Genomic DNA, 18,870 nt, shown 5'->3' on the forward strand with positions numbered 1-18,870 from the left:
CGGAATACAAATTCAGCTGACAAGCGACCGCGGAGAGCATTTTGTCATCAGACTACTTATGACAAAATTTAAAATTTACCATCCCCTTTTGAGCCCATACTACCCGAGAGAGAATAGGCAGACAGAATCAACAAACAAAATCTTGGTTTCAGTAATATATAAATCTTGCGGAATTGAAAGCAAAGATTGGGAAGAGAAGTTGCCATCGACATTATGGGCATACCGTACCTCCTACAAGGTCACCACTGGATACACCCCCTTCCAGTTAATGTATGGTCAGGAGGCTATGGTACCAGCGGAGTTCATGGCACCAAGCTTACGAATAGCAATTGACAACAAGTTGGGAAACATGGAGAGTCTTAGGGAGAGGTCTCACATAATGAGATCAAACCCGACAAATTCAAGGTGAAGTGGGTCTAGCCATATAAGATCGTGAAGTTGGTGATAATGGAGCGATCAAGCTATGGACGTTGGATGGGAAGTGATCGACCCAGTAAATAGTTCAAAGTTAAAAATTTACCACCAGAGGAATGAAGCACGAAGAGATAACGACACCCAAACGAACGATTCAGGTAGAATGTAAAAATATATATAATAATAACAATATAAATATATATTAATAATTCACAAGACTATAGCGCCGTGGGAATTAATTAGTTCACAAGCTCTACAATTTTGATATTAGTCGGCAAACAATATATAAATGTGGGGGAGATGAGACAATTAATTGAGGGATGTAATTTCCAGTTTTAAGAAGAATTATTGCGTCTTCACATTAGAACCAACTATGCGAGATTATTTAATGAACTTGCCTAATATTTTATAACTTGAAGTCATATACCTCTTGTGTATTGTTAGAAAAGCAAATATTTGAGATACTCGGCCTTCAATTTAAAAACATTGTATGGAAAAAGTCCAACAAGAGTAAAAAAGATAAGGAGTTATAGCAAGCCATACGGTCCAAGAAAGGACATTGTACAACAACCAATGCACAAACGTACAACCACAATTTATTGTATGACAAAGGCAAGGAGGAGAAGCGAGAGATACAGTATAGTAAAGAGACACTACACCATGTGGCCTGCACATAACAAGACACCATGTGGCCATACGACACCCTGCACAATAAGAAGACACTGTACATCTAAAGAAAACATTGCATAGCAGGAGCAATTAAAGGACCGTATGGCAGCAATGCAAAGGGTCGACACATAAAAACAACACTGTACAACTCTGGGCAAAGACAACATCGTACATCGTAGAACTCTTAGAAAGACAACACCATAACATCATAGAACATTTTAGGCAGACAAAGGACGGGAGAACAATGCCAATGGTATTTATAAGGAGCTATAGAGACACCGTATGGGCATTGCCCACTACTGAATTGCACCAAACGGACGGTAATGTAAACTCTTCCAAAACATAATTTTTGTACCGTCTTAGCCGTAATGAACTCTTCCAAAGGAGTTTTATGAAGGAGTTGTGTAGAGCCATTCCAGAGGAGAAGCAAAACACCCTAACCACTTTGTGCACACAAAAAGACAAATGAGAAGATAGTCATGCAGTCAACTAGGAAGAGAGCCTGGAAAAAGAAATTAGAAGAAGATTCTGCTACCAGTAAGAGAATGAATACGAATGTGCAGACACTACCATCAGGAGTCCGCATTGCAGTAGGCACGAGCTCGAGTAAAAAGAAAGGCAAATACCAAGCACAAACAGCTGCAACAATGCATCTCACACCTCGGAACATATCCATTGAAGGTTTGAATGGTTTGGAGTGCAGGAAACGGTGGCAAGATACCCCGGATGATCACCTGCTAAAAACCAAAATAAGGAAGGCACAGGTAGAATAGGCAATCTAAATGCCAGTCTTTTGCATACAAGAGTATGAGGGCTTCCTACGAACGATGATAGACATTTATGTCAAGTTTTCTAGAACAAGCTCATTTTCCTACCTAGAGCAAGACCTGGTAATTTCTTTGAGGGCAGCAAACTTTACAAAGGTATTTGGCATACCAGGACATGCACAAGGAGGCAAGAAGATTGATGGAAAACCTAAGAAATTGAGTTGGGAGGCAAAGGCATGCCTAATTGTAAAAAGCCCTAGCCAGTTATAGTTCAACAATTAAACCATGACACATCAATTGCCTTAACTAATCAAAAGTTCTACCATTTTGTCAAACAATTGGTAGATAATTGTTAACACTATTAATAATGTTATAAATCTTAGTCACCATATCAGAAGTTGCACCACTCACGATTTTAATTCATTTCAGAAACTTCAAGAAATTTAAAATGTTGATATATAGAAATCAAACTATAACCACATTGCTCTTTATTTGCTTTAAAAATTAACCAGATTTACATACTAATAATTAGCACTTGGATTGTGATCAAATTTGACTAGTTGTCCCACACTCCTGTCCCTTGTATCAATCAACATTAGCTCTTCTTTGCCAACCTACAGCCACTGATATTGGTTGCTCTCCAATATGAAATCATGCTCCTAGTCATCAATTAGAAGCCTGAAGTTTGGAAAAAAAATAGGCCGGCCACAAGTGAGGGTTCTCACTACTAACACGTGGCTCTTTGAATATGCTGCCACACGTGTCAATTCACCTTCCAAGATGTAGAAGAATAAACGCAAAACACAGTGACAATCACCTGTAGTCCAAGGATGAAACACTAGCCTTAATATAGCACAATGCCCAAGCTCAAAATGCTGCCAGTCAAAACGCAAACCTCAAAAAATTAATAACGTCCCCCACTTTCAGAATTCCACAGGTTACTAGAAAATTCAGATTACCACAATATCAAATGCTCATAATCTGACTCTCCTTAGTCACAGAAATATAGTAGGAGACCAAGCAAATTGCTATACAGCAGCAACAATTTTCCACAATACTCAAAGATGGATCCCAGAACTATAACGCCAATCTCCCAAACACAGACAATGGCAGATAGGAGATTTGACCAGTGAAACCACTATACATCAGCAGTGGCTTCAAACATCAGCACTCAGAGACCCTTATATTTCAGCAAGGGCTCACAATACAAAACTCAGGAAAAAGCCACAAAGGCAACAAAAGCAAATATAATTTCAGGCATGTTTTTCCCAATGAAATGAGCTTTCATTTATAATCCTTCGTTGGCCAAAGTTTCCTAAAAAACACCACTTCAAAAATTGTGAAAATTTCCCAAAAGAACACAACACTAGAAACTTTACAACACACTTTTTAGAAATATCACTTAATGTCATTATTATAATAATGCAACTTAATAATTAATGAATAAATAAGAGCTCAAACAATTATTAACTTTATTTACTGCAGGTGATGACCAACTGTCGAAGCCACCCACTGCACTGCCAAAAATAGACTTACTAAAAATTGTAAATCTACAGCTACGACCCCCAAAACACCCTATCAGCTCACAAGGGTCACTATAATGAGCTAACTCCATCAACTATGTATACCTACCAAAAACGGGGACATTACACTGATAGAGTTGGTCTGCGGCAAACTATCTCAAACAGAAAAAGAAGCGTTGGTAGAAACTTCTAAAGGCAAAGGGTTGAAAAAATCCAACATTCAGGAGGGAGAGTGGCACTGCCTGATGGACTTGGTTAAAAGCAGGCTAACGGGATCAAGTTGCGCTTCAGATATTTCTATTTAGCAGGTAGCGATGATGAACAAAATTATGAATGGGAAGGTGTATGATTGGGCAGCAGTACCTGCGGAATGCATATTTGAATGCATGACCTTGCAGCACAAGACGTTTTATATGCCCATTACACCATTGGATTGTTCCTTGATACTATGACATGAATGATTTTCATTGACAAGCTGGAGGTCAAGCCTAGCCAACTCGCTCCAGGTGAGCCCCCCATTATGCAATGGAAGCATTTAAACACACCAAGTGGGTAGAAGACCACGGTCAGGCAGAAGCAACTTAGGCAGGAGTTAGACGTAGGCTCAAAGCACAGGAACACAAATAACGGCAAGCAGGAGACATCATCCGATGATGATAATAGTGAGACGGATGAGGAGGATGAGGATAGCACACAGATGGAAAATGATGAGGTCTGAGTTATCACCGCAACACTACTACTATTTCCACGGCCTGCCCTCTCTGCGACATCTCATTTGGCCACTTTAGGTGTGCACATTCCAAGCAAAGAGGGCTTGGGAAGAGACAGTTACCCGATTAGAGGTAGTAGAAGGAAGGTTGGCTACACAGCAATCAGCTTGGGAGTCAGAACGGGCAGCACTCATTGCCCAGTTGGAGGCAGTTAAACAAGAAAAGCAATCAGAGAAGGCAACATTCTTATCTCAGCTTGGAGAAGCAAAGCAAGCAAACAGTCGACTACAGAAGAAAAAGAGTTGGAGCTTGGGAATAGAGAAGAGATGATGAAGAAAGCTTTAGAGATTCAGATGCAGGAGGTGGCAAATCTGAGGACAAGGACTCAACAGGTGCACAAGTTACAAGCATAGTTGCACCCTCCTACCTAGTCATGTTTTGAGGTACTTAGTGGTCTCCATTTTGTCGTTTGGAGATGACTCTTTTTTTGGGGGGGGTGATGTTATCGGCAAAAGTATAACAAAGTCGACAGGATTAGTTAGTACCCGAAAGGTTGTGCGATGGTTGAGTTGCCCCTTCGGGATATATATGAATATCATCCTATTAAACTGTGGATCCATCAATATAGTTGTACTCGTGATTGTATACTCTTCTTGTATGAATAAAGTACTATCTTGTTCTATGTCATATTTGGGTCTTTGAATACAATAAATATCTATTTACCTTGTATGGTAAACAAATACTGTCATAAATTTCATGTTTTCATATATTTTAGATTTTTAATATTAAAGGCAGCTCTAAGTTTGTTTACCATGTATGATCAATGGTATTCTGAATTTTAATCTTCTTTTTAATTTTAAGCCTGCAAATATTTATATAGTTATAATTTTTAATGTTTTTCTTTATGGGCATACCCAAATGTACCCAAACTGCCCTCCAAAAAAATTTGTACCAGCATATCGTACCAACGTTCTCGTACCTATACCGTACCGGCAACTTAGATGAACAACACAAGTCCCCTTCTAATAACCAATAAATCACATCATAAAACTGAGTGGAAGTCCACAATAAGAAGGAAGCTTGAGATTGTCTCATTCGATCACACAATTCATATACATATACATTATTTCGCATACGAACATCCTTATTCAAGAGAGAGTTTTAAGATTTGGTATTTCATCTGAGAATATAGGAATTTGAATTTGTATGTAGTGGAAAAAAACTCACATCAATGGAGAAATTACAATATTTTAGAGGAAAAATAACCTCCAAATATATGAGTTGTTTATGGCAACTCAACACACACATATATGAACAATTAATATATTATAATAATCCACAAAATACTAACAAACTATGTGAACTTTAACAAATATAGCAACAATATTTACTGTGGGAAAGCTGCATCCATGCCCCTCCAATATGCTATGAATGAGAAACATGGGTTGAAAGTCATAAGGCTATGGCATACAACCAGAAACCTGTCTTTGTTTTTTGTTTTTTGCATCTTCAAGATATCTCCTTTGATGTATTCTCCTTCCTCTGTGCATATTTTCAGCACTCTTTGGCACATGAACATACTAGACATAGCGACAAGTTTTTTAAATTTACAGAGTTCAAGTATCATATGACGTGTTGTTTTTGAATTATGACAAATTGATAGTCAAATTAGAGTTTTATTTTCACTAAAAACATTGGTTCTTTTTTTGTGTGTAATTAGGACAAATGTTTTTTGGCTGGGTTTATACAAATTTTTTTCCTGACCCTGTGATGAGTGCCGAATCCAAGTAAAAAATTTTGGTTGCTGAGTCAAATCCAAGTCCGAGTTTTCAAACTATGCCTCAATATTCTATAAGAAAATATTAAACTCTTCAGTCTAGATTAATTGTTCACCATTTTTTGAGGGCTCTTTATTAATCCAGGCATGCTAAAAGCTTGAAAAAAACTCAATAGAATCACAACCAAACTTCAGTCTGCATCGGGACATTAGTTTCAGCTCGTTTTTGCAAGAAAGGTTACAATCATGAGCAGACCCATATGTAATGACTTCTCCCATACCCATAATCCTTTCTGTTTATATTTGTTCTCAGCACAGTTTTTGGATGTGGGCAAGCCTATTGTGAATTCGAGGGGGCAGAATTTATCCTGCTTAACTTGTCTCTAAGACTTACCATAGCATAGCAACAACCTCTAAAGTATCATTACACATTCCTAAAACTTTTTATCCAATTATACACTGTTCTAAGAATTTAAAAAACTTAATTTGACTAGATTTGAGAGACAAATTCTATGCAAAAATGATCTTCCCATAATTATACACATCTGTGATATCAATGTTCTCAGCATTTATAATAGGGCTATAGCATGTAAAGTGAATTACATTACAAAACAATCCAATTTGAATCAAAGGTATACCATACCTATCTTCATTGCAAAATGATGAGCAGTGTCAATATACTTATCTTATATGACAGAATTATTTCAATATCATTATCAGTAGTCAATATACTTATCTTAAATAACAGACATATTTCAATATCATTATCAGTAGTAACACGGGAATAAATTTTTAATTGGGCTAAGTGATTTATTAAAAATGTATCAGAAGTTCAACAAATATATATCAATTGTTTGTCAACAAGTGTAGCTTTCACAACAAGCAGAAGTGTAATGCTATGCAGATAACTTACCAACTTTGCGACCCCTACGAGGAGGACCAAGAACATCAGACGGTTTTATCTGCAAAATATAGAAAAATGCTTCAATGATCATAAGATTACTTCGTGTTTTAAGCATGTAAAAACCAGATATGTTTCAACCAAATTACTTTTAAGATTGTCCAAAGAACAAAGATAAATGTTTAATAGTAGCAATCCAACTAATTGGCTGTTTAAAGAATAACACAGCTAATGATCAAAATCACAACACTCTTCTATCCTGTCTCTGTAACATACTATAATATTTTATTCTACACAACTTAATATGATATAGTTCCTATACTATTCTAGAGGGTTTTTGGACAGAGAGAAATGTGAACAGAATCTTCAATGATAATATTGTGCACAGCTAAGGTAAGATGCAGACGAGAGCGTCACTGAGACCTTGAGTGCTTTGCCCAATTTTATGCCATCAATTTCTCCATAGAGAGAGATTATGAATGAATGCACTGCTAGGCAGCTGTAGTACCTGTATCTCAAGGTGAGCAATTATGTCCAAAACAGGTCAATGTATAGACATATTTAAAAGAAATTACAGTCAAATTTTAATTCACACATAATGTGCCCAAGCAATAATCGAATTATTGGATAAATTTGACAATCAGCCCAACCCATTAGATAAATGTTTAATGACTTATTTTTCTAGCTTTTACTTTCTCATGCTCAAATGGTTTGTGTTTAAAATGGAAACTAGCATAAATCAAATATATTTTGTTAGTTGCAGTTTAATACTCTTATCTTCAATGGTTAATCCATATTTAACCAAGAATCTAATTCAGTCCTCAAGAAACTGCTCACTGATATATTTATAAATCCTGAATAAAGTAATATGGCTTTCAATTTTTCTCTTGACCGGGTTACTTAAATCCCTCTGCTGCAATGCCACCTCAAACTGATGAGTGAAAGAGCATGAAAGCAGGCACATTGTTGCATGTTTTATAGAATAGTTCTAAATTTTGGTTTCTCAAGAAATTATTCGCGTCTTGTTCCATTCAAACAGCTCTTCCTTGGCATATTCTCTCTAGGATTGAACTAAATTTGGCTACAGGTTTAAACCCGCAAACAAATCAAGATGCAAAGACCTTTTCCTAAGCACCTAAAGAGTTAAAGTTTTTAATCTTTTTTGAGCGGTAAAGTGCAGTTATAGTTGTTGTCACCAAAGAAAGCTTGAAAAATTGGTAATCGAGAAGTTATAGTGCATGGTTAAATCGAAGTGGTAACCAAGCAAGAAGCGGGAACTATAACGTCCCCATTTTTAGCAGGTTCCTACAGTTGGCTTGGTGAGTTCACCATCAAGACCCTCGTGAGTTGACAGTGGAATTTAAGGGTCTCCTTCGTGGGGTTATAGCCTTTTCAGTAGCCTAAGGTGTGCTTTGGCTCTGTTGGAGGGACTTACTATAAATTACTATTTATAGTAAGTCAAACTATCTATTTCGATGAGCTCGGTTGAGTTAGAGGACTTGAGTGATGCTCTTAGTTTTTATTTTGGGCTTTTGATTTGGGCTCCAAGAATCTTGAAGGGAGCATCTATTTATCATAAGTCACCCCATCAGGTTCATTCATCGTCTTTCATCATCAAGATCACTCTGGTGTTGCCAGATTTTGATTCTGATGCGTCTTCAGTAATTTTCGCAAGATGGGTGAATTATTGTTATAATTCATCTAATTATGTTGCAATTGCTTCTTAAGTGGAGTTCATTTGGGAAAGTTGTACCATTCGGAGATTATAAATATGAGCCCATTTGATGAGTAAAGCATCTGAATGAATATTATTTTTCTCTTGTTGTCTTTGTGACACTTCTGCACTTCTAAAATTTTGTGCCCTTGCAAAAGTATAAGGGCTTGGAATCTACAGTTGAGTATTGTAGATTCAATTCTGAGTTTTCATTTTGAGAATTGCAATTGAAATTGTGCTGAGGTAAACAATTGCTTTCTTCTCCTATCGTTGCTTGTTGTAGCTAGGCAGAAATCTGTATTGACTGAATTTGTGAAGGTTTGGGACATTCTTTAACATCTGCTATTTACATCAGAAGATCCACGTGAGCTATTTAGAGGCAGCCATTTCTTCCTATTGCAGCGTTTGGTATTTTTAAGCATTGCTGAGGTAATCTCCAAGAACCACGTGGGAAATCTGAAGCACCGCATGCATTTTCTCTAACCTGTGATTTATCTAAGAGGCCGCGTGTTTGATCTGGGGGTTGGATCAATGATCCACGTTGCATGATTTTGGATTGTCATTGCCCAGCAACACCTAGCGTTGCATACTTGGGCTGACAGGCATTTATTTACGCCTGGGGTTAAAAAGGAAAGGAGTGCAAACCAGTTCTAGGGCCACATTTTTTGCATATCTGCAAATATATAACATTCTACAGGCTGCAATTTGGTCTTTGAGGATAGCTGTTCACACTATTGGCTGGAATCTTGCCATTGGAGTTAATAAATCTGCTCCTCCATACAGATTCAAACTTACATTAAGATTTGTATCTTATTATTGTACTTTGTCAACTAGATATTTAAATAATTGTAAATACTCCATCTGAAGCTGCTTTCATCCAGCGTTGCATATTATTTGTGTTCAAATTCTCAGTCATATATATGTTCATGAAAACACAAAAAAGAGAAAACCATTAAAATTGCAAAAACAATTATTTGAATTCCATCAGCATTATAGGTAGAGACTAGACCGGGTTACTACAGTGGTATCAAAGCGGTTTCCTACCATCCTGTGGTGTATGAATATATTTATTAATTCAGATTTATTGTTGTATTCAAAGTGAGCAGCACTCTTGCACATACTAGATATGGACAGATACAGAAGGCCTAGTAGTTCTAGGAGCCGACGGAGCAGTGTGGAAAACAATGAGAAAATAAATGCTTTGAGGAATAGTATTGGAGAGACTTAATGTTCACCAATAGAGGTTGGTGGCAAGACCGTGAGATCCTGAGGCGGTTGACAGGGCAGCGAGGTATATGGATTCTTCCTTTAGAAGGTCCATGTCGAGGTTGCACAGAAAGAAGCTTGAGTTTTCTCGGACAGGTGTCCATGATGCAGATGTACCTATATTTAGTATGACGCATGTAGTCCTATGTGCAGTCTTGATGACGAACGCTCCACACAGAGACATGTGGATGTGTCAGTGCCTTTGGTGGACCATTTCATTGAGCTCCAGTAGGTTGAGGCTCCTAGAGTTGTTGCTGCAGTTAGTGCAGAGACAGTTAATGGAATTGTTACCATTAATTCGCCAGGCTCTCTCGAGAAGGAGATTGTTATTGGAGATTTATATGTCAGTTGTCATAATGTTGCTCTAGTGCATGAAGCAACTACTTCCTCAAGTGGGACCGATGCATGTATGGAGTCACCCAGCTGTGATGTTGGTGATCTAGGTATTACAGTAGATTTAGTGGGTGTTGGATCATGATCTAGCATTATTGATTCACAGCCTGGCGTTGAGTCATGTGTGCAAAGTCAGGGGATGGCAATTGAACCTCTATTAGGAGAAGTGGATATAGAGAGTATGGACACCTTTGATGATTTGTTAGATGATGCTATGAGTTGTGATATCCCTTGCCAGATATTAGGTGATGACTCCAAGGAGATTTTGGATGGGTCCCACGATCAGGATTTACAGGGACTTTCTATTGATGAGGAAGTAGAGTCATTTGAGGAATTCGATACTGCGTGGGCTTTCGCTTCTTCATAGGATGTGTCGGTTGAGGTACCTAGCAGTTGTATCTTGGTTGCAGATGTGTGCGAGGATGGTAGCACACATGCAGTTAGCAATCATGTGGTGAGCAACTTTGATTCAGTTTTGTATCACGGTAAATTTAGCCAGACAAATATCTTACATTGGAGTCAAGGGTTACAGAGGCATCATGTAGCTAGTCAGTTGAAGGTGAGCAATGGTGACATCTCCACAGCTTTTGAGCATCATGATGCGATTCATAGATGTTAGGTGCATATGGTGGGGGTGCTCCTATGTTAGATGAGCACGGTGATAGTAGACTTTCCCTATCAAAGATTCATGCGCTTCGAGAGTTTGTCAAGATTTTGAAGCATTATTACTAATAGTTAGTTGCTAGTAGGGACTACCTTATGGAGTGGGGTAGCACATGTTATTAGGCATTGCTAGGGAAAGAGGAGGAGGTGACTAAGCTCACGCAAGTGCTTTAGGTGATCATGGACTCTTTTCAATGTATTCGGTTGGCTCTTCAAAAGTCACAATCACGATTGGATGAGATTACTGTAGAGTTAGAGCGTGTACAGTCAACACCAGCACCAGACCCTGTTCAATTGCATATTGAGGTTGGTTGTGAGTTTGCTTCCACGATTAGGGATGAGGGGCATGATGATGTGTCACTTACATCTGCCCAGGATATGGGTGCAATAGGTACAAAAGAGGTGAGAGCATCAATTAAGAACTGCAGTGTGATTCTTGCTCTATCACATTTTCAAAACGATCAATTGTAAATTGCAGGGGAGCAGGTTGATGCTTCCAGAGATAATTTATATTGTACTGAGTCATTCATAGAGTATTTACTTGAGAGTTCGGAGTTGCAGGAGGATTCATACATAGTATCTTAGGTTACTCTCATTTGGGGATCTCGTGCTATACGACGATTAGTGGGGAAGATTGTAGAGACTTTGGCTACAATGCTTTGCAATGGGGATTTTGAGGCTGGGTTTGCTGAGAGAGTTTCCAAGAATCTTGTCCAGCCAGTAGTTCGGGGTTAGAGATTGGAGTCATCTCGTGATTCCCTGTTTGATGAGCCCTTGACAGACAATGGGGGTTTTTATCGACATTACACTATCTAGAGTGCTCATCACTTCTCTTTTGACCCATGGGTAGAGAAATTTGGTTTCACATCAATATGGGTTTGCTCCAATTTCATACCATCCATTATGGGATGAGTTAGCACCATCTTTTGTAGATGGGATCAATTGCAACAAGTTAGACCACTTGCAACATCCATGCACCCAGGACAATTTATGAGAGGTTGGAGTTGGTGATAGTGATTTAGGTACTTATGTTCGTTATCATCTCCATAGTGCAGTTGGGTGTGAGTGTTAGTTTGATAGCGACTCATTTCAGTTGGATTGAGTTCCTATGAGTTGTTATCACGATCAACGCCTACAGTCAGGTTCAGATGATTCTGTCATTGATATCAATTATTTGGTTGATGATGCTACAGGGGTTTCTTGTACACTGCAAGGATAGTATGCAATTCTACCCTTGGGATTCAAGTGGACTGTGATGTTCAATTTGCTTCAGGATTGCCCTGGGTAAAGTAGTCTTAGAGAGGAAGGACTATAATGCCCCCATATTTAGTAGGTTCCTACAGTTGGCTTGGCCAATTTGCCATCGCGACCCTCGTGAGCTAATAGTGGGATTTGAGGGTCTCCGTTAGACTGTGGTGTAGTTTGGCTCCGTTGGATAGACTTACTATAACTTGTAAGTCCAATTGTTGGTTCCGATGAGCTCAGTTGAGTTAGAGGAGTTGAGTAATGATCTCATTTTTTATTTAGGGTTTCTGGTTTGGGCTCCAAGAATCTTGGAGGGAGCATCTATTTATAGTAAGTCAACCCATCAAGTTCATTCATCATCTTTCGTCATCAAGATCACTTAGGTTTTGTAAGATTTCAATTTTGATGCTTCTTCAATTGTTGTCTTTGTGACACTTTGATGAGTAAAGCATCCGATTGAATATTATTTTTCTTTTGTTGTCTTTATGAGACTTTTGAAGTTCTGAAATTTTGTGCCCTTGCTGAAGTATAAGGGTTTGGGATCTACAGTTGAAGTATTGTAGATTCAATTCTGAATTTTCATTCTGAGGATTGCATTTGCAATTGTGCTGAGGTATACAATTGCTTTCTTCTCTATTGCTTCTTGTGGCTAGGAAGAAATATGTATTGACTGAATTTGTGAAGGGTTTGGGAGATTCTTTAACATCTGTGGTTTACATCAGAAGATCCACGTGAGCTATTATGAAGCAGCCATTTCTTCCTATTGCAGCGTTTGGTATTTTTAAGCATTGCAGAGGTCATCTCCAAGCACCACAAGGAAAATCTGAAGCACCACGTGCATTTTCTCTAACCTGCGATTTATCCAGGAGGCTGAGTTTTTGTTCTAGGGGTTCGATCGGTGATCCATGTTGCATGATTTTGGATTGTCATTGCCCAGCAACACCTAGTGTTGCATACTTGGGCTGTCAGGCATTCATTTGAACCTATGGTTGAAAAGAAAAGGTGTGTAGACCAGTTCTAGGGCCACAGTTTTAGCATATCTGCAATATATAACATTCTACAGGCTGCAATTTGCTCATTGAGGATAGCTGTTCACACTATTGGCTGGAATCTGGCCATCGGGGTTAATAAATCTGCTCCTCCATACAGGTTCAAATTTATATAAAGATTTGAATGTTATTAGTGTACTTTCTCAAATAGATATTTAAATAATTGGAACTGCTCCATCTGAAGCTGCTTTCAATCTATGTTCTATTTATTTCCAGTGTTGCATATTATGTGTTCAAATTTTGAGAGTCATATATATGTTTATAAATACACATAGAAAGGGAAAAACATTAAAATTGCAAAAACAATTATTTGAATTCCATCAGCATTACAGTTGGAGACTAGACCGGGTTATTACAGGAATGCACAAGTGGGAAAACAAGATTATTAATAAAAACATTCAAAAAACATGAGGAAGTTTTCACACAGAAGGCAAAGAGAACCTAGGCAGCAATAAACAATTCCTAGCATACATTTGCAAATCCAACCATAAATAAATTGTAAGTTCAAGTGGTGGATAATATATAGATGATGAAATGAAATGTAGGTGTAATCCACAGTTCCATAACTTCGAGCAAGGGGATTGGAGAGTTGGTACTAGAAATGGAGAGGACCAAGGGCACTTCGAGATGTAATGAGGATGGCAAGCGGATTACAATAGTAATATCGTACATGGAGAATCAGTTATTAAAAACATATATTAGGAACAACAGATGAATCTTTAGAATACTAAACAGATTGCAGTCAAAAATGAAATCCTCAATATTCATTAATTTATTTTATATTCAAAAGAGTACTTACATTCTAAATTAAAATACATTGGGTCACGGCCCAATGCCTCCCATCATTCCCAAAGTATAGACTAAAACCCATCACTCAAACTGCCAAACTCCTTTAGGTCAAAATCCTCCAAACCAATACCAACCAACTCTATCTACGTAATATTATAATCTACTTAAATTGGTTCTAAAAGCGCTCTAAATTTCATGAGGTTGATGAAGCATAATGAGATGCAAGATATGAAGTTATCAGGACTGAAAAAGGCCCAAAAGGGATGTCCACTCTTGCAGCCAGAAACACCACAGCAAAAATGACAAAACAAAGAAAAAACGATACCAGCCAATAAGGAAAGGGAAATTCAATCATCACCAAGTTGGTCTCCAAATGCAGATTACAGATTTAGGACATAAGCCTTCTTACCTTCCAGGCATACAGGCTTGAGTATTTACAAAATCAAATGCTAGTCTACCAGCTATCTTCCATCTACAAGCCTCCCCCAAATCAAGGACTACTACCCTACTAGTATACAATATCGCCCACCACAAGTTGGATTATCCAACAAACAATATCCAAGATAAAGGAAACATGTTACAACATATAGGTCAGAACCTAAATCGATAAGAATACCCACAAATAGATAAATCATGTCATGTGAACACTCAAGAAAGTCGGCCAAATATATAATAACATAAACAATGCACCAATTAGCATTGCATGCCATGAAATTCCATCACAATCCCCACCATTCAAAACAATTCCTTGGCATTGGAGGTGTTCAAAGGCATGAAGTCACTCTTCAGTGTTTTGTTGGCCCTCTGGCATGTATCACAACCTACGACCTATTCCCTTGTGTCGTCGTACAACATGAACCACCACAAGCCTGCAAGAAACACCTTTCGTGTTGTGTCTGGTCCATGTGTCTACTAGATGGACCCTCGTATGCTCTCAAAACACTAGGTATTTCTTCCTCCATTAAACATCTTCCTAGAACCTGGACAGGTCCAATTTTGTATAGTACTTTGTTAATCAACCGAAATATTATGCTCTTGAAGGCAAGCTTCTTTCTTTCTCCTAGTGACATGTCCCTTGGGAACTACGATGTTGAGAGATGCTCTCTGATGCTTGTATACCATGAGGGTAGTACTACAATGTAAAACAAATGGGCATCGGGAAAGTCATCAGTGACCCCTTTTGACGATTCTCTGGACCTTATCGTTACAACTAGTTTTCAATCACAAATCTCTTCCCTGGTTGTATGATGATTATGAAAGTAAATTCTTGCAACAAAAGTAAATACTTATTGAGCCTTCCTTAGATGATGGGTTTATCTACTAGGTACATTAGAGCCTGGTGGTCCTCGTAGAATGTGAATGAGGCTGCCAACAACTAGTACTTGAACTTCTGTACAACATATACCATCCCGTGGGCGTCCTCCCTCGTGTTCTAGTTCCTTTCTGCCTTGACAGAAATCTATTAATAATGTAGATGGGATGGTCCAACCCATGGTCATCCACTTTAGCTAGTGTAGCACCCATAGAAAAATTTCACGCATCCACGTATAAATAGAATTCCTTATCCCATTTCAGACATGGGAGGATCAGCACACCCACCAAACTTGTCTTGAACTCTTTGAAGGATTCTCCTTATGTCGTCCCCCAGGTGTATTGCTCACCCTTATGTGTTAGTTTGTCCATTGGGTACGAGACTTGAGCGAAGCTTTTGATAAACCTTCTCTAGTACCTAATTTGGCCAAGGAATGACTTTACCCTAGTGACATTTGTGAGGGGTTCCATCTCAAAGATTATCCTTACCTTGTCAAGGTCAATTTTTCAATCCAATCTTACAAACGATGTGTCCCAACAACTTTTCCTACGGCACCATGAATCTGCACTTCTTCAAATTTAGTGTCAACCTTGCTGTTTAACACCTCTCCATGCACTCTTGAAGGTCTACAAAGTGTGTTTCTTGTCCATTGTACATGGACTAATAATCCAAAATTCACTTGAAGTTTAGCACCGACATCTTATCAAAAATTGCAAGATTATCCTTTGAAAGGTCATTGGTGTATTACAAAGACCAAAAGGCATTCAATTGTACGCATACACATCGTCCTCTACCATGAAAGTTGTCCTTAGATTATCCTCATCCATGATAAAATTCGATTGTAGCCCGAAAATTCATACATAAATGAACATTTGATATCTAAAAACCTTCTCCAGGATGTCTGAAAATGGTACAAAGAAGGGGTGTTAAATGGTGACAACATTAAAGCACTTGAAGTCCACACAAATGCAGATTTGATGGTAATACCCATTCGCCCACTTGGACACTGAAGATGATGTTTGCCTCTAGCATTTCTTCTATCTCTTCATCTAGCTTCACAACATAATTATTGTTCATCCGATACAGCCACTTTCACATCGGCACAACTCTAGGCACTAATGGAATCGATGTCCACACAACACTAGAAGTACTCCTTTTAGGTCCTTGAACGTACATGCAAATACATTCTTGTACTCTATAAATATTTTAAATTTTTTCGTCTTAAGCATTGGATTCCAATCATCCCCTACCAATATAATTCTAGGGTTTACCTCATCCTTGAGGTTTTTAATCTGCAATGAGGGCTCTTTGTAGTGTATTGGTTTGTCCTTGTCAAAATTATGCGTCAAAGTCTCATTGACTCGAGTTTCTTTCTCCTTATATTCCCCAAACTCCCGCAGAAACAATTCCTCTAATTCTTCATCAACCTGAAACATATTACATCGGAATAGCTCATAGTCTTCTATTCACCAATGGAAGAGTCCATTCATTCAATCCAAATCATCCTCAGAGCATCCCTCAAGTTCCAGAGTGCCTTCCTCATTGGGTTCCATTCATGGCTTTCCCTCATCTATTCTATCTACCTCTGCATCAGACTCAAACTTTGAGGAGGGTGCCAATTCTTCACTTACCTTTTGCGTAATGAGATTAGTAACATATTTCCTTTCCTTTGCTCTCCATCAACAAAGTGTTGTTCTTCTAATTATGGTTCACCCATGTTGTGACAAGCCACCTTCTCCCCAAGATGGCATCATATCCTTTTTTTCTTTAGGGGAGTTGCAACAATGTTCAGGATGAAGAGTTGGGTACGAATTGTCCCCCATTACACCATCAATGTTCTAATCGGCTTGACGTCATGTTGATCGGCATCCACCAAGTTAAAATTTGGTTGCCACAGAGTCAGCTTCCCAAAAAAAATCCATTTCTTCTGTAGTAAATTCACCCCAGCCCCTCCGTCAACAATGGTATCTATGAGGATGGTCCTAAGGATGTTTGTCTCTACAAACGCGGGTTGACGACCACGAACCATGCGTTGTATAGTACGGGTTGGTATGGGTACGATGCTCAACCATGTTGTTCTTAACTGTGGCATGGTCTTAAGGAGGTCTTTGATATTTACTAGCACTTCCATCTACAACATTTGCATCAAAATTTCATTACCATCCAAACAAATTTCGTGTTGAACTACTTTCTTTAAGTCATGCCATGTACTTACTTCGGTTTTATCAATTTTGGAGTACCAGTCTATGGCTACTTCAAACAAAGTTGCTAGAATCTATCGAATCCATTCATCATGGCAACCACCCCATTAACCAACCAAATTGTTTCACATGTTTGACAGTGTCATACAGGATCCTCCTTGTGCTTTTGTGAGTTTAGGAAACTTTTTCTTTTGCAACATTACTACAATTTTGTTCGTAGGTCGTAGTGTTTGAGTTCCCAAACTTGATGTATTAGAACCATACGGGTTATATTTGACCACCGCGCCCCTATGTCCCTCCAACACTCTTGGTTACACTTGGTGCAAGGTTCAGGTTCCTTAACCAATTTCTAGTTTCTTCTTAATTTGTCCTCGTTCATTTTTGTATAGTATCCTTCTTCTTCACGTACCCTTAAACTTTAGCAGGTTCACTTACCGTGGCACCCCTCCCTTGATTCTTCTCGGGTAACCCTCCTTCTAGTTAACCCTCAACAACTCTTCTTAACCTTCGCCTACGCTTAGCTTGTTCTAATCTCAAGGCCCTCTAGATGACCTCAAAGTCGTATATTTGTCCTTACGATTTTTGTCAAGTATAGAAGATTTGGCATTAATTATTTTTCTCCAAAGGATATGGAGTGTGTTGCGGCATATTCTCATCACACTCCTTTGCCCGTATTTGTTTGTTTTCATCGAACCTCTAAAGGATTTGTTGGCATTTGTTCTCCCTGTTAAAATGTTCCCGTGAGTTTTGTAGGGCCAAGAACATTTGTGCCAAGAGACGTGGGAGACAACTCATCAACCAGTCAACCGTGGGGCTCAATCCGAGGGAATTCCACACCATGCTCGTAGGAACTTCTTCTTGTGCCACTTCCCTCCACATGTGTGTCTTGATTAACATTCCAATATAGATATGAAGTATAATAGCAATGCCCTATCCCCTTCGAATAACTCTTGAAACATGTCTTCTTCACTTGTACTACCTTCGCTTATTGGTTGGCCCATTGTTCTTCCTCTGCCATGAATTTTTCTTTGTCACTCCCAGATCCTTGGCCCATTGGGTCTCAGTTAATGCATACGAGAATAACTAGAAATCTAACAGGAGAACAAAGAATATAAATGCTTCTGAGAACTCACAAGCTTCTTTATTGATTCATCAAATGCTATAATGTCTAAAACAATTACGACAATGCCAATAGCCACTTCTATATCATCATGATGTCCCACTAATGTAATTACATAACATATATAAAAGGTCAAAGGGTTGCAATGCTAAGCGTCGCGACCATTCAAACTACCCACCCCTTCAACTAACTAATTACTAATCATTCATAATTACCCGACAAAAATGTCTAACTATAGTAGGGTCATTACCTATCCCATCCTAAAAAATAGAAACCCTCCAAAATTTTAGGAAACTGTCCCAACCCATTCAATATGGCTCAGAATGACTTCTCAAACCATCTCCTAGTCTTCTTCAA

At 38.5% G+C, this 18,870-nt stretch overlaps 1 protein-coding gene across 1 annotated transcript in view; it reads right to left on the reverse strand.

Annotated features, from left to right (window-relative positions):
* Nucleotides 1–18,870, reverse strand: part of LOC149555057 (uncharacterized) — a 208,787-nt gene that overhangs the window by 136,425 nt on the left and 53,492 nt on the right. The window contains exon 9 of the mRNA XM_089829092.1: nucleotides 6,774–6,822. Coding sequence (XP_089685218.1) covers nucleotides 6,774–6,822 — 49 coding nt within the window. The remainder of the gene's footprint in view (nucleotides 1–6,773; nucleotides 6,823–18,870) is intronic.

Source organism: Cupressus sempervirens, chromosome 5 (genome assembly GCF_028749045.1).
Source record: "Cupressus sempervirens isolate cs-2001-9-10 chromosome 5, ASM2874904v1, whole genome shotgun sequence".
Classification (NCBI taxonomy): domain Eukaryota; kingdom Viridiplantae; phylum Streptophyta; class Pinopsida; order Cupressales; family Cupressaceae; genus Cupressus; species Cupressus sempervirens.